Consider the following 15012-nt stretch of genomic DNA (forward strand, 5'->3'; position numbering starts at 1 on the left):
AAATCTCCAAGTCCATGTGGCTGCCGTACAGAATTCTATTGAACATTTTGAGAAAATTTAACACTAAGTCTGAAATCAAGGAATTAAGAAATTAGAAAGTCAAGAAAAATCTAAATCAATGGAAAGACATATGTGTTCATGGAAGATTCAACATACTAAAGATGTCAACTTTCCCCAAACTGAGACAACTATGGGGACTTTTTCAAAATAAATACACTCAGATCCCACCCCAGACCAACAAATTCATAATTCTAGGGGTGAAGCCTAGGCATTTATTGTTTCGGGGAAAAAAAAAACCCTACCCCCACCCAGGTCATTCTGACTTATAGTCTACAATGCCAGTCTCTCAGTCACTATCTCTAGAGTCACAGGGCTGAGAGTCCTGTTTTCTATCTGTCCACCAAGTTGACATCAGTCCAGTGCAAAGGAGCCTATCAACTTCCTCCTGGACCTCCCCAAACAACCACACTGCCCACTGGCCACCACTCGAATTTTCTTGATGTCCACTTCTGAGCCTTCAACTGATATGAGAGGGATATCTCACATAATCAGATCAACATATTATGGGAAGGGGTTGGTTCCGGTGCCACAAGCTCTCTTCCTCTTCCCACCTTCCTCAAACCCTCCCAGAGGAGCCCAGGGAAGACCTGTAGGAATGAAAAGTGTCTGTCCTTGCTTCACAGAACACTTGTAGCACTTGTCCACCTGGTCCCCAAAGAACATCTCATTCTGGTTAGAGGAGCTGCTCCAGCACTCAAAGAGAGTCAGGTTGGCATTTGTTGGGCGGATCAGGTAGAAGATCTTCTCACCCTGAAACAAAGAAAGATTGACATGCCAAAAATATCAAGGGTTTCCAGAAAAGTCTTCTGGGAGTCTCCAAAAGAATATTCTCTCTCTCATGTTCCAAGACCATGTAGTATGCTAGAATTCCTTCTGTCCAAGGATCATTTATATATATATTTGGAAAACTTAAAAAGTCCTTTTGCACTTTGTACTTTTAAGCTTCTATAAAACTGACAAAAACAATTTGGAAAGGGCATTTCAAACAAAATTGTCAACTTAAGACAAATGTACACCAAAGGCTCCTATTTTAGATGCAACGCCAAATGAAAAATGGCCTCTATAGATGAGTAGATCAATATTACTAGCCCTAGGAGAATTTCAGGCCACATTACTAATGAGAAGAAAATTGAATTTGCCTTTAAATGCCATTTACAGAGAGCGTTCCTTCTCACACCTGCAATCAAAGCTAATAAAGGTTTAAAAGTTCAGTAATCACCCAAGGACTTCTGTAAGATTATATGTTGGGTGATTATCTGTTGGAAGAACATATTATTTCCTAACTATGTTTTGCCTGGATAATCACCAGATAGATAATTTGGCAGAAAAGAAAAAAACCCACTAGCACAAAAATATCCCCAACCCATAGCTTGATTAGTTTAACCAATATTTCATAATACATTTCAATGTAGAAAATTATCTACTAGAAATTATCTACTGTACAATTAAAGAAATTTGAATCAGATCTGTAGATTAGATAACAGTATTATATCAATATTAATTTTCTGATTTTGATAACTATACTGTGGTTATATAAGAGAATACCCTTGTTTTAAAGAAATACACACTGAATTATTACGAGATAAAGGGACACCTTGTCTGCAACTACTCTCAGGTGTTTCAGAAAAAATATTTATGTAAAACCATTTTATTTTGTTTGCTTCAGAGAAAGAGAGAGTATAATAAAATAGTAACATGGGAATCTGAGTGAAGGGCACACAGGAAATCTTCCTATTATTTTTGCAATTTTTCTATGAAAAAGAAACTATTTAAAAATAAAAAAGTTAAATCTAACAGTTGCATAATAGCACTTTCATTTACACACTCCAATTTCTTCATGATAAACCAATGAAAACAACTAGTTCAGGATTTGTGATCATTTGGACAAGAGCCATATCCAAGTTTTCTGCTCTTTCCTTGGCGTTTCTGGTAAGAAAGCTAAATAAGCATGAACAGTGGTGGAAAACAATAAAACTTACTTAAGAAATTTGTTTTCCAGACCTCAAAAATCCTTTATAGTCATTGACAATCAATATGCTAATTATAAAATTGTAATGACCACTAAAAGGGAGACTATAGAAAGGCTGACATTAAAAAAAACTGTCTCATATGTGCTCTATCTTGATGGTGGTGGCAGTCATGCAACTATTTATACAATTGTCAAACTCATCAAACTATACACTTAAAACAGATGAATGTTATGGTATACAAATTATAACTCAATAAACTTGGAGGGGAGAGGGAATTTCTCATGTTACCAGAAACTTCTGCAGTAAATATGGACATTTCCATACATAGCGGTAGGAGTACAGATTGGTTCAATTAAGATAACAGTCAGAGAAAACCTTAGGCATCTGCTGTTATTAAAAAAAAAAGTTAACCATCAAAACTGTAAAGTAGAGAGAGTTTATATGGCATATCTACTCAGTACCCAACCCTGATAGAGCAGTTATGTGGAAATGTCACCCAAATAGAATCTGGGATGCAGGTAGGCCTTAGCAGCCTGTCTTTATGCTGCCACCTGAAACAAACAGGGAGGCCCAAGGCCTGGCTGTCTTCAGAAGTCATAGCCATTCTTACCTTGAGCACATGGTACCAGACCGAGGTGCCACCAAAGTCAATGTGAAAGTCTGTATAGCTATCCCGCACGCTCATGAGGCAGTACTTCTGCACATTGGGCCTCTCAAAGATACACTCCTCTGGCCACAAGTTCTCCACCCATGAGAGCTTCCGAACAATCTTGGGTGTCTCCACAAGGTTAGAAAGCCTATCAAGGAAGGGGTGGAGAGCAGATGTCAGCTGATTGGGAATTGAAGGTTGAAGCCTGAATAAAATGCCCCCCATCCCAGTGAGACTCAGATAAGAGAAAGAAGTTTTCTCCACAGAATCCCAAAGAGCACATAGGACACTTATTTTTGTAAGTCCAGTCAGCATCCTCATTCCACTCAGCTCTGGAATTCCCAAGTCCCAGCTCCATAGCCTTCCCCAGTCAAAGGTGATCATTTCCTCCACTAAATGCTCAGACTCTCCACACCCGGGCCCACTCACTTGGCACATGGTGTTTAACAGTATTGTACTGTCCCCATGCCGTAGTGTCTTCTTTATGAGGAACAATTAGAGAAACCTCTCAGGGCTCAGTTCCAGGTAAAGAAGTGTTTACCTGGGACAGAGAACCTATCCTGGGAGTTAAACAGTGACCATGCCACAATCTAAACACCAAAAAATGGTCTAAGAAAGCTGTCCTAAATCTTGAAGGAAACAAAAATTAATTAAAATAGCTACTGTATAATCTATCCTATGCTAGAAACTGTAAAGGAGAAATATGATTTGGTTGTTATAATGTGAGCAGCTACCCTAGAAAGTATAAACCAGCTCCTCATCCCAAAGGAAGAAACCACCAGGAAGAAGGGAAAGGAACACTAATACACACTCAGTATATCACAAGTCCTAGGCACTTTGTGAGGCTTTTTACTTACCCCTTTCCCTCTTACCTGGTATCAGAGAATTCCAAACTAATGACATTGAGGACTTTCTCCCTCTTCCCGCTATAATAATATTTCACAAAATCACCAAGCTTCATCTTGCAGTCGGCCTGGCGGGTCACATCAATCACATCAATTTCTTTGTCAGAACCTGGAGTAAAGAGATGGATTCTGCACCAAGTCTCAGGGATCAGAGAAGACTCTCACGTCCCCTAACCAGTCCCTAAAATGACCTTACACTGAAAACTTCTCACTGTATTTGTATGTGCATAAATGGGAAGTGGGGGTGAGTATTCCTCACACTCTCCTTAGACCTATGTGCCAGGTCCAGACCTTCTAGGGCAACAGAACTGCCTGACACATAGTCTCACTCACAGTACTATCCACCTGCCTGGGCCCTGCTTCCTCACTTCTCTTCCTATCCCCCAAAACTCATGTCCAGAACACAACTAGCATGTGAGGGCAAAAGTCAAAGGCTTTCTCATCTCAACAGAGGACAGAGAGGCCATAACAATCCTTGGAATTCCCCAGGTAAAAGATGGGGCTCAGCCTGGGGTTTTGTGGTCTGTTAGGAGGAAAAGGAAGGGAAGGCTAGGATTTTGGTTCTAGCTTTGCCTAAGAATGATTCTGGGCAAGGCACTTCACCTCAAATTCCCAAGATGGCTAGAAAGGAAATGCAAAACGTAGACTGGAGGGGAAGGGTCATAGGTTTTGATGGGAGTGAACAATGTCACAGCTAAGAGGGTCTGTGGTGCTTACCAACATAGTGTTCCACATCCCTCACAGTGAATGATGGTGAGGGCAGCGTCATCCCCAATCCATCCTTCTTCAAGACCAGGATGGGCACACTGAAGCTATTCTCTTCCAGGAATTCCACGGTCAGCTGACTTCCAGTGGGCTTCAGAATCACTTCATCTGAGCTGTGGGCCACATGAGAGAAAGCCTGAACCCTAGAGGCCCTGCCACTGAAGGCCTCACTGGATGCTGTCACTCACCCAAGAGGTGGGGTCTTCCTGAGGGGACCTAATGTTGGCTGGCAACTAATGAGTGGCATAAACTTCACCTGCCAGGGAAGAAATGACCTATCGAAGGCAAGAAGCCAGGTCACTGGCAAAGGTGGGAAGCTAAATCCAGGATAGCCTGTCAATATGGTGCTCTTCTCTAGATGACGAAGGAAGAAATCACTCAACAGCCTGCCCAGGAAGAAAAGACATATCTGACAAGTTTAGCTAAATTACTCTAACCCAGAGCAGCACTACCCCATTTTAAACACTGGCAAATAAAGAGAAAAGACTGATTTAAAAAACAAAAACAATTTTTACAGCCACTCTCTTGACACACATACTTAGTTAACTAGAAAACAGGAGTTTTTGGTTTTCTTAAAATCATGCTGGAGAAAAGACTGGCTATTTGACAAGTTGTGTTGGGACAAACATCTGGAAAAATATTAAGATCAATGTCTATCTCACTCTTTAAGTAATTCTAGATGGAACAAAGATCAAATTAGAAAAAATAAAGCCATAGAATAGTAGAAAAATTATTGGAGAGACAAGGCCCAGTAATCATTATAAACAGTAATAAGTAAATTTACGTAAAAATTAAAATTTTCTGCAAGGAAAGCTAATACAAATCAGTATGAAATAGGCAGTAACCCAACAGAAAAACTGTTAAACAATGTTAAGAAGGCAGTTAACAGAGAAAGAAAAGATGACTTATAAATGTACGATAATAGACATGCTTCCTTCATAACTAAAGAAATGCAAGTGGAAACAATGAAATCTCATTTTTTATCTTATCAGAAAGGCAAAAAAGTTTGATAATAAACAGTGTTAGCCAGGATATAGGGAAATAGGTAGCCTCACACATTGTCTAGTGGGAGTATGAAATAGTGTGGTCATTTTGAAAACAATCTGGCAATATTTATAAACATTTTTAAAGCACATACCCTTTGACCTAGCAATTTCACTTTTAGGTAGTAAATCTACACATATACTCACCCACATATGCAAAAACCTAAGTACAAAGACATTCACTGTGCATTTTTTTTCTAATAGCAAAATACTAGAATTGATTTAAATGTTCATCAACAGAGGACTGGTTAAATAAATTATACATCCATACAGTGGAGTACTAAACATCCATGAAAAAGAATGAAGAACATCTGTATATGCTGTTATGGATTGATCTCCATAATTTAGATTTTAAAAAAAGCAAGATGTAGAACAATAAGTGTTTCTGTTTGTGTTTTTTAATAAAAAAGGGGACACACACACACACACACACATATATACATGTTTGTATAAGCAAAAACTATTTCTGAAAGAATGCACAAGAAATTGGTTGACTCTGGAGAAGGGACCTGAGGGGTCTGGAGTAGAAAGGAGACTCACTGCCTTTAAATAAACAAATAAAACAAAAATTATTAAGTTGAAGAAACACTTATAATCCTAAATTACACTTCAATTACAGGAAAGCTGGAAAAGGTCAAATGAATTAAAAACTAAGCAAAAGAGAATGCTTTATTCATTAATTTTTCTAACATTATTTTTGCTCAATTCAAGTAATTTATTTTATTTAATAAGCCCATCTTAATTTTTTAAAAGAAAAAAAATTTTTCTTGATTTTAAAAGAAATACATGACTACTCAAAAAAACTTTTTTTCCAAAGAGTTTCGTCTTCTCTACAATGAGAGAATTAAACTTTCTGATTTTTAAGACTCCTTCTAGTTATAGCATTCCCTGGGTGCATGTAAATATCCTCTCCTGACTGAGGCGAAAACTGCCTATCTACCAAAAGTTTCTACAAGTGGACCTTAATGTACTCTGCACATCAAATGAAACGCTAGCAATGTTTCTCAGAAACCGACTAAAACAGAAGATTCCTCCCCAGAGGGAACTCACAGAGCCCTGCAGACATCCCCAGATGGTGGAGGTACCCAGTGCGACAGCCAGTGGGAAAGCTGGGAAGAGAGGGGCCCCAGCTTCCCAGAGCCCTGGCATTCACTGGCCCTTGGAGTACGGGGTCCTCACCTGTCAAAGGTCCTACTCCGAAGCTCTCGAATGAACGTAGGGCTTCCCGTCTTCACTGGCTTCCCCTTGTGTGTATCATGGCCTTTTGAAGATACACGGCGTTTTTTCACTAAGCCAGAAAAAGACAAGACACTGTCAGTCAAAATGGCTACAAGCTATGGTTCCAAGAGCAAACGCCTCAGCAGATCCTGCTTCTCTTCCAATCTAACAACCCCTTGGATCATCTGGAGTCAAGGAGGTCCTCACAGTCTCAGGAAAGCTCTTGGTGAGGATAGGTGCTTCCTCTGGGGAATCCCTAAGCAAGGGAGGGAGGTGAAACTCTGCATTTCTGCCCTCTCAGTGGAGCAGCTGCTGGCCTGCAGGGCCTACACAGGCTTCTGCTATTTCCCAAGGGAGACAAATCTGAAGCACTCAGGAAAGGCAATTTTCCTTCCAAGCTTCCTTTGCTTTGTCTCTCCTCTGGACTGCCTTCTCTTAAAAACCCCAAGATCTACTTACTGATGGAGGGCCCATGTAAGACCTCACAGTTGGGGCAGTGGTAGAGGTCAATGTCAGCAGCCTTCTCCTCTTCAACACCAACACAACTAGAAAAGAGAAAATCAGCCAAGGTTTGTGGAAATTTTACTTTTCGTAAGGTCTAGAACTGTGCTGTTCAGTACACAATTAAGTAAAATTTTAAATGCAGTTCCTCCATCACACTAGCTACATTTCAAGTGCTCAGTAGCCACACATGGTTACCATATTGGGCAGATTATCAAACTTTTTTATCAACGCAAAAAGTTCTATTGGACCAAATGGTCTAAAATAATTATGACAGAGCTAAAAATGTACAGACAATAAAGCTTCATTAAGACTCAGAATGGTCAAAGCTGGAAGAGACTCGAGAGCAGTGCTGTCCAGTAGAAATATGTGAGTTAAATATGTAATTTTAAATGTTCTAATAGCCACATTAAAAAGGTAAAAAGAAACAGGTGAAATTAAGTTTAATAATAATTTAATATTTTATTAACCAATATATCTAAAATATTATTTCAACATAAAATCAAACATTTAAACTTTATTGAGCTATTTACTTTATTAAATGAAAAGGAATGAAAATAGTATTTTATAGTCAACAGTGGTTCCCTCTGAGTGAAGGATTATGGTAACCATTCTTCTCTTATCTGTATTTTCTAATTTTCTACAATGAACATGCGTTACTTATTCCATATTGTAATGTCTGAGAAAGATTTATTTAATTTTGAAAATCTGAGTTCGCATGTATGTGAGCTAGTAATCTCACAAAATTTAAAGCCTTCCTCACCAAAGAAGTCATCGGCAGCCCTCCAAAAAACTTCTGGCTAAGATCTCCTAAAATCTTTGGTCAGCCTCACAGAACAGGGAGCATAAAAATAAGGCAGAGCTCCAACCATTTTGGCCAAGACTGACTTCCTAGGATCAGGACCCCGCCACCTTCCCGACTGCTAACCCTGTAAACCTGTTGCACATCAATAAATTGAGGACATTTTATTTTATAAAAGGATTGGTCTATTATGAATTGGAAATTTTTAAAAAAAACCCAAAATACCCTGGGTCCTTCACCTCAGAAAGTCTAAGAAGCACTGTGTTAGAACCCGGTCAGGTAGAAGCTGTACATTCTCCCAGACCCTTGTAACTCAGGGCTGGGCTGGGGGTGAACATCCCCCTCACTTTCCAGTGAGACTCTTGAGATCATCTCTCCTCTATCCTTGTGTAAGATCTCCTATTCCTCTGAGTTTCATATCATCCAACAATAGCTCTTCCCACTCCTCTTCACTATCAGCTACTCATCTCCCCAACATACCCTCTTCACTCACTGAAGAACCTGCTCACAGATTCCTCTTCATCCCAAGTCCTGCCAGCCTCCCACGTGACATAATTATGGATATAAAGGCCTAATATCCCAGCCTCTTAGCTCATTGACCTTCTCATCTTCAGAGACTGCTGCCTCCACTCCCATTTCAGCTACCAGCTCTCATGGCCATCCCCCAGACCTTGTCAACACTTGCAACTGCTTCACTTCTGGAATATGAAATGCACACATCACACTCTGACCACAAGTACATCCATCCAGCTCTCATTCATTACACCTGTTCTTTGCCCTCAAAATCCCTTGATCTTACTTTTCACCTGTTCAACTACTGTTGCCTTCACCGTTCTTCCCTATCTAGTTCATAGATTTCATCATTCCTCACTTCAACCATTCTCTTACAGATACCCTCAACTCACTTGCCCCACTGCCTTTACATCACCCCCACGTGCAAATCCCAACCCTGGCTCAATCCAACTATATAACATTGGACCATTGGACATGGCTAGAGAAAAATCATCCATTGGATTGGTGCCACAATAAATTCACACTGTCCAAAATATCTGAGTCACAGAAAAACCAACACAATATTGAAGGAAAAGAACAAAGTTGGAGGACTGATGCTACCCGACTTGAAGACTTACTATAAAGCTACAGTAATCAAGACAGTGTGGTATTGATGAAAGAATAAACAGATCAATAGAACAGAAAAGAGAGCCCAGAAATAGATCAACAGAAATATAGTCAATTGATCTTCGACAAAGGAGCAAAGGTAATACAATGGAGCAAAGACAGTCTTTTCAACAAATGGTGCTGGAACAACTGGACATGCAAACAAATGGAATTAGACACAGACCTTATATCTTTCACAAAAAAGAACTCAAAATGGATCACAGACCTAAATATAAAATGCAAAACTATAAAACTCCTAGAAGACAACATAGGGGAAAATCTAGATAACCTTGGGTTTGGCAATGACATTTTAGATGCAACACCAAAGGCACAATCCATGAAAAATGAGAACTGATAAGCTGGACTTCATTAAAATTAAAAACCCATTCTGTGAAAGGCATTGTCAAGAGAATGAAAAGACAAGCCAAAGACTGGAAGTAAATATTTGCAAAGGACATATCTGATAAAGGACTGTTAACCAAAATATACAAAGAACTCTTAAAACTCAACAATAAGAAAATGAACAACCTGAATAAAAAATGGGCAAAAGATCTGAGCAGACACCTTACCAAAGAAGATATACAGATGGCAAATAAGCATATGAAAAAGGTGCTCCACATCCTGTATCAATAGGACAATGCAAATTAAAACAATGAGATATCACTATACACCTATCAGAATAACCAAAAATCCAGAACACTGACAACACCAAATGCTGGCCAGGAGGTGGAGTGACAGGAACTCTCATTCTTTGCAGGTGGGAATGCAAAAAACAGCCCCTCTGGAATACAGTTTGGCAGTTTCTTACAAAACTAAACATACTCTTACCATACAACCCAGCAATTGTGCTCTCTGGCATTTACTCAAAGTAACTGAAAACTATGTCCACATAACAACATGCACACAGATGTTTATAGCAACTTTATTCATAATTGCCAAAATTTGGATGCAACCAAGATGTCCTTCAGTAGGTGAATGGATAAACTGTGGTACATCCAGACAATGGAGTATTATTCAGCACAAAAAAAAAAAAGAGCTATAAAGCCATGAAAAGACATGAAAGAAACTTTGAAAGAAGCCAATCAGGCTACATATTATATGATTCCAACTACATGACATTCTGGAAAAGGCAAAACTATGGGGACAGTAAAAAGATCAATGGTCACCAGGGATTGGGGGGGAAGAGAGATGAACAGGCAGAGCACAGAGAATTTTTAGAGCAGTGAAACTATTCTGCTACTAAAATGATATAATGGTGGGTACAAGTCATTATACATTTGCCCAAACCCATAGAATGTATAACACCAAGATTAAATCCTGATGTAAACTATGGATTTGAGGTGATAATCATGTGTCAATGTAGGTTCATCTACTTTAACAAATGTTCCACTCTGGTGGTGGGGGATGTTGACAACGGGGGAGGCTATGCATGTGGGGGCAGGAGGCACATGGGAAACCTCTGTACCTTCCACTCAATTTGGCTGGGAACCTAAAACTACTCTAAAAAATAAAGTCTATTTTAAAAAAATCTGGGTCATGCTGCCTGACAATTCTGTATTTCCCTGCTCAGTTCTCTCCACCATTATCCACAATGGCTATTTCAAATCTCTGACCCCCCACTGTCTTCCTCTTCTCTCTCAGCAAATGACCCTGCCTCCTACTTCTTAGACAAAATGAAGTAATCAGATGGGAACTACCTCAACTTCTCACACCAAATCCATCTCCTTCTGCACCCTTCTTTTCCTCCTGTTACAACGAAAGAACTATCTTTCCTTCTTTGTAAAGTCAGCTTTTCCACCTGGGTCACATCTTTTTTTTTTTTTACCTTCTCAATAAATTCTCTCTTCTTTCCGCAGTATCTTCAACCTCTCCCTCTCTACCTTCTCCTTCACAATAGCATTTAAACTAGCTCACTGGTCTTTGCAAGACCTTCCCTGCCTCCTTTCTGCCCCTCTCTGCCACTTCAGAGCTAAATATCTTCCTTGTTTAATCCTATGCAGCTTCACAATGACTTTTATTTAAATAGGTATTGATTATACATTTTATGAAACTCAAAAGGTACAGAAGTGTATACAGTGAAAAGTCTCCCTCCTACTCCTAGCCGCACTGTACTATCCAGAGATGTTCTACCAGGGCCAAACCTATAAAAAGAATTTTTTTGAGTTGCTGTGTACACTTTCTCACCCACTGCTGCTGATTTTAGACCCCACCTTCTCTAAAACAGACTTCACTGATATCTTGACCTCCTTACTGAAACATGCAATAAGTACTTCCTTCCGTTATCTCATTTGACCTCCTAGCAGCATTACCACAGTGCTGACCCTGTGCTCTCTCTACTTGACTTCCGTAACACCCCATTTGCCCGGGGTCCATCCCTCCAGCTAACATTTAATGAGCATCTGCCAGGCCCTGGTCTAGGTGCTGGAGAGACAAAGACACAGAACAAAGCATGCAAAAATCCCTGCCCTCATGGAGCTGACAATCTAGTGGGTGAAGCAGACAAGAAGCAAGATAAATCAGGGTAATCAGTGAAATATATTGTACATTAGATAGAGGAGTTAAGTAGAAAAATAAAGCAGGAAGGGGAATATGTATGCATGTATATGTAAGTATACATACACACAGTGGGGGGTGAGGGGAATGACAGTGGTGTTGAAATTTTAGGTAGGGAAGCCAGGGAAGGACTCACTGACAAAACAACTTTTGTATAAAGACCTGAAGGGAGTAAAGGAGCAAGCCATATGTATATGAGGGAACAGCATCCCAATTAGAACAGCAGGTACAAAAGCCCTGTGGCAGGAGTGTGCCTAGATTATTAAGTCAACAGAGAGGAGGACAGTGTTCTGGAATAGAAAGAGCAAGGGGGACAATAATAGGTCAGAAAAGCTCATGCAGTAGGGTCCTGTAGGCCAGGGGTCCCCAACCCCCGGGCCTCAGACCAGTACCGGTCCGTGGCCTGTTAGGAACCGGGCCGCACAGCAGGAGGTGAGTGGCGAGCAAGCGGAAGCTTCATCTGCCGTTCCCCATCGCTCCCCATCGTGCACATTACTGCCTGAATCGTCCCCCTCCAACCCCGGTCCGTGGAAAAACTGTCTTCTGCGAAACCGGTCCCTGGTGCCAAAAAGGTTGGGGACCATGGCTGTAGGACATCATAAAGGACTTTGGCTTTACCTGAGTGAAGAACTGGGTGGAATCCACCAGAAGATTATGAGCAGGGATGTGATGTGATCTTAATTATGTGTCTGGCTGCTCCTTCTATTTCCCAGTGCATTCTTTTTCTCCTGCCCACTCCTTAAATGTTGACATTTCTTAGGTCCTCTTGCCTAGGCTCTCTTTTCTCCTCACTTTCCCTCGTTGGTTTCACTAACTCCCAGGGCTCCATGTGCCCTCTATATAACTATAACTGCAAGCGAGATCTCTCTGCTGAGTTTCAGACCCTCCCTCGAAATTTCTCCTGGATATTTCTACTGGATAGCCCACTTACATAGTACTTCAAATTTAACACATCCAAATTCAATTTCTCCCCCTGCCTGGCCCCTAAACCTGCTCCCTCTCTAAGGCACCATAACCTTACCAGGTGTTTAAGCCAGAAACGTGGCAGCCACTGATGACTTGCCTCTCACCTTCTCCCTCCACTACACCCTGAGTAGGTATTCAAGCTCAGGACCTTAGACTTTAGGGCCAGACTGCCTGGGTTTACAGACTAGCTATACTTTCCACTTACTACCTGTGAGATCTTAGGCAAGTTACTTAACTCTATGCCTCAGTTTCCTCGTCTCTAAGGTGGGGATAAAAATTTGTATGTGTATTATAATGTTGCTCTCAAAAGTAAATGAGTTAATTTATATAGTGTTTAGAACAGTGCCTGGTACAGAGTAAGTGTTCTGTATGTGATGCTATTATCATCCAAGTTATCACCATGTCCTATCACTTCTATCTCCTAACTGGCTATCAATTGTATCCTTCTGTCATCCTCATTGCCCCTGCCCTAATCCAGGCCACTATTATCTCTAACTGGGATTACTGTCCTGTCCTCCTAACTGGGCTCCTGTCCTCTACTCTGTCCTCACCCAAATGGCCCTCCACACTACAGTCAAAGTGATCTTTTTAAAATGTAAATTTGATCCTGTCAACCCTTGTTCAAAACCCCTCACATGCTTCCTATTTTACTTAAGGTAAAGTATAAACTTATCATGGCCTAAAAGACCCCACCTTTTGCCCTTCACACATAGCATCGGCTATAAAATTTGTGGGGCTGGTGCAAATGAAAATCAGGGGCCCCCAGTTGACAAAGAAAAGCTATTTCCTCTCTTCCATGATCTCGCTCAACTTGCCATGGGGCTTTTTATTTGTTAATTACTGTCATGTTCCCTTGGGCATGGGGATACTCAAGGGGCAAGCGCAGGCCCTCACAGGCACTCAGGGGCCACGCGCTATGACTTAGTGTGCAGGGTGCATGCACCTGACCCTGACTCTCCAGCACCTGCACCCAGGCCCAGCAACCCAGGCAGCCAGTCGAGAATCCGTTCAGGGAGGCAGCAAGAGGTAGGACCACAGGTGAGCTAAAGCTCTAGGTCCCCAGGACAAACTCCACTGTCCCCTTGAACCTCACATACAAAACACAAATTCAAAGGTAAAATTATTAAGAATTTCAAGACTACAACCACAGAGCATTAAACTTCAAGCATGGGCATGGGGCCCCCTTCCAAATATGAGGCTGTGTGTGACTACAGCAGTCACACACCCATGAAGCCAGCCCTGCTCTAAAACCCAGCTCGACTCTCAGTGCCATGCTCTTTCTGGTCTCTGGGACTCATCAAACATGGCTCCCTGTGCCTAGAACATTCCTTCCCTTCCTCTTCCCTACTGCCATGCCTCGCCCCCCTAACTATCCATATTTCAGCATTCACCCTGCAGACTTGCAACTGCCCATTTACTTGCTATCTGCCCCTACTACATACAGCAGACAGCATCTCTTGTTCACCTCAAGTCCTCACCTTATCCATCTCCCAGTCTTGCTTTATTTATTATTCAACCCAATTCATTGGGCTAGATAATATCTCACATCAGGAAGGCATATGGATGAAAATCAGACTTCTGGCTGCACTGTCTCAATAATTATTACCTGGACCAAGGTTCCTAAATGCTGTTTTGCTTCCTTAGTAAAGAGGACAATTATCACAGCACCAGGTCTCAAGATTAAGATGAATTATCCCCAACATGTGCCACAGAACCTGGCACATGGTAGGCACTCAGTATTTGGATGTTAGTGGGTGCATAAATTCAATAAATATTGACTGAAAATAGCTACTGCCCTCATGGAGTGGACATTCTAGAGGGGGAGACAGGTGGTACCAAAACAGTTTCATAAGCACTATAGTAAATAAAGCATATTTACTTTATTTATAAAGTAAATAAAGCAGGGTAAGGGGGTGGTGAGTAAATTTGAAGCCTGCATAAAAGGAGGTGAGGAGAAAAGTGAACTGTGAATATATTATCACACATATATTAACACATCTAATCTCTACAACAAATCAGGGCGTTCTGTACAGTATTTAGAGGCACAGAGTTTAAAAGTGCAGACTTGGGAGCCAAACTGCCTGGGTTTAAATCTCACCTCTGCCACTTACTAGCTGTGTGAACTTAGGCAATTTACTTAACCTTGCTGTGCCTCAGTTTCTGCATCTATAAAAAAAGAATATTAATAGTATTCCACCTCAGAGTTGTTAGGCTTAAATGAAGTAAAGTAGGTAAAGAACTGAGAGTACTTGGGACAAAGTATTAGCTATCATCATTATTAATATTATTCTAATTTAACAGATAAGAAATCTGAGTGGTTAAGGAACTTGTTGGTCATTACAAAACTAATAAATAGCAGAGCAGGATAAAAATCCAGATCCATCTGACTCCACTATACCACTACAATACATAACTAGAATAT

General features: G+C 40.8%; 2 protein-coding genes across 4 annotated transcripts in view; both read right to left on the reverse strand.

Moving 5' to 3' along the window:
* The window catches only part of PHF8 (PHD finger protein 8), an 84538-nt gene that overhangs the window by 55300 nt on the left and 14226 nt on the right, over positions 1-15012 (reverse strand). For all 3 annotated transcript variants that reach the window (XM_082445141.1, XM_082445142.1, XM_082445143.1), the window contains exons 3-8: positions 7070-7155; positions 6572-6680; positions 4302-4462; positions 3552-3693; positions 2641-2827; positions 648-810 (exon numbers count right to left, since the gene is read on the reverse strand). In XM_082445141.1, coding sequence (XP_082301267.1) covers positions 648-810; positions 2641-2827; positions 3552-3693; positions 4302-4462; positions 6572-6680; positions 7070-7155 — 848 coding nt within the window. The remainder of the gene's footprint in view (positions 1-647; positions 811-2640; positions 2828-3551; positions 3694-4301; positions 4463-6571; positions 6681-7069; positions 7156-15012) is intronic.
* Positions 1-15012, reverse strand: part of WNK3 (WNK lysine deficient protein kinase 3) — a 398421-nt gene that overhangs the window by 32304 nt on the left and 351105 nt on the right. The gene's annotated exons all lie outside the window — the stretch shown is intronic.

This window comes from Balaenoptera physalus (assembly GCF_965194825.1).
Source record: "Balaenoptera physalus genome assembly, chromosome: X".
NCBI classification, from domain to species: domain Eukaryota; kingdom Metazoa; phylum Chordata; class Mammalia; order Artiodactyla; family Balaenopteridae; genus Balaenoptera; species Balaenoptera physalus.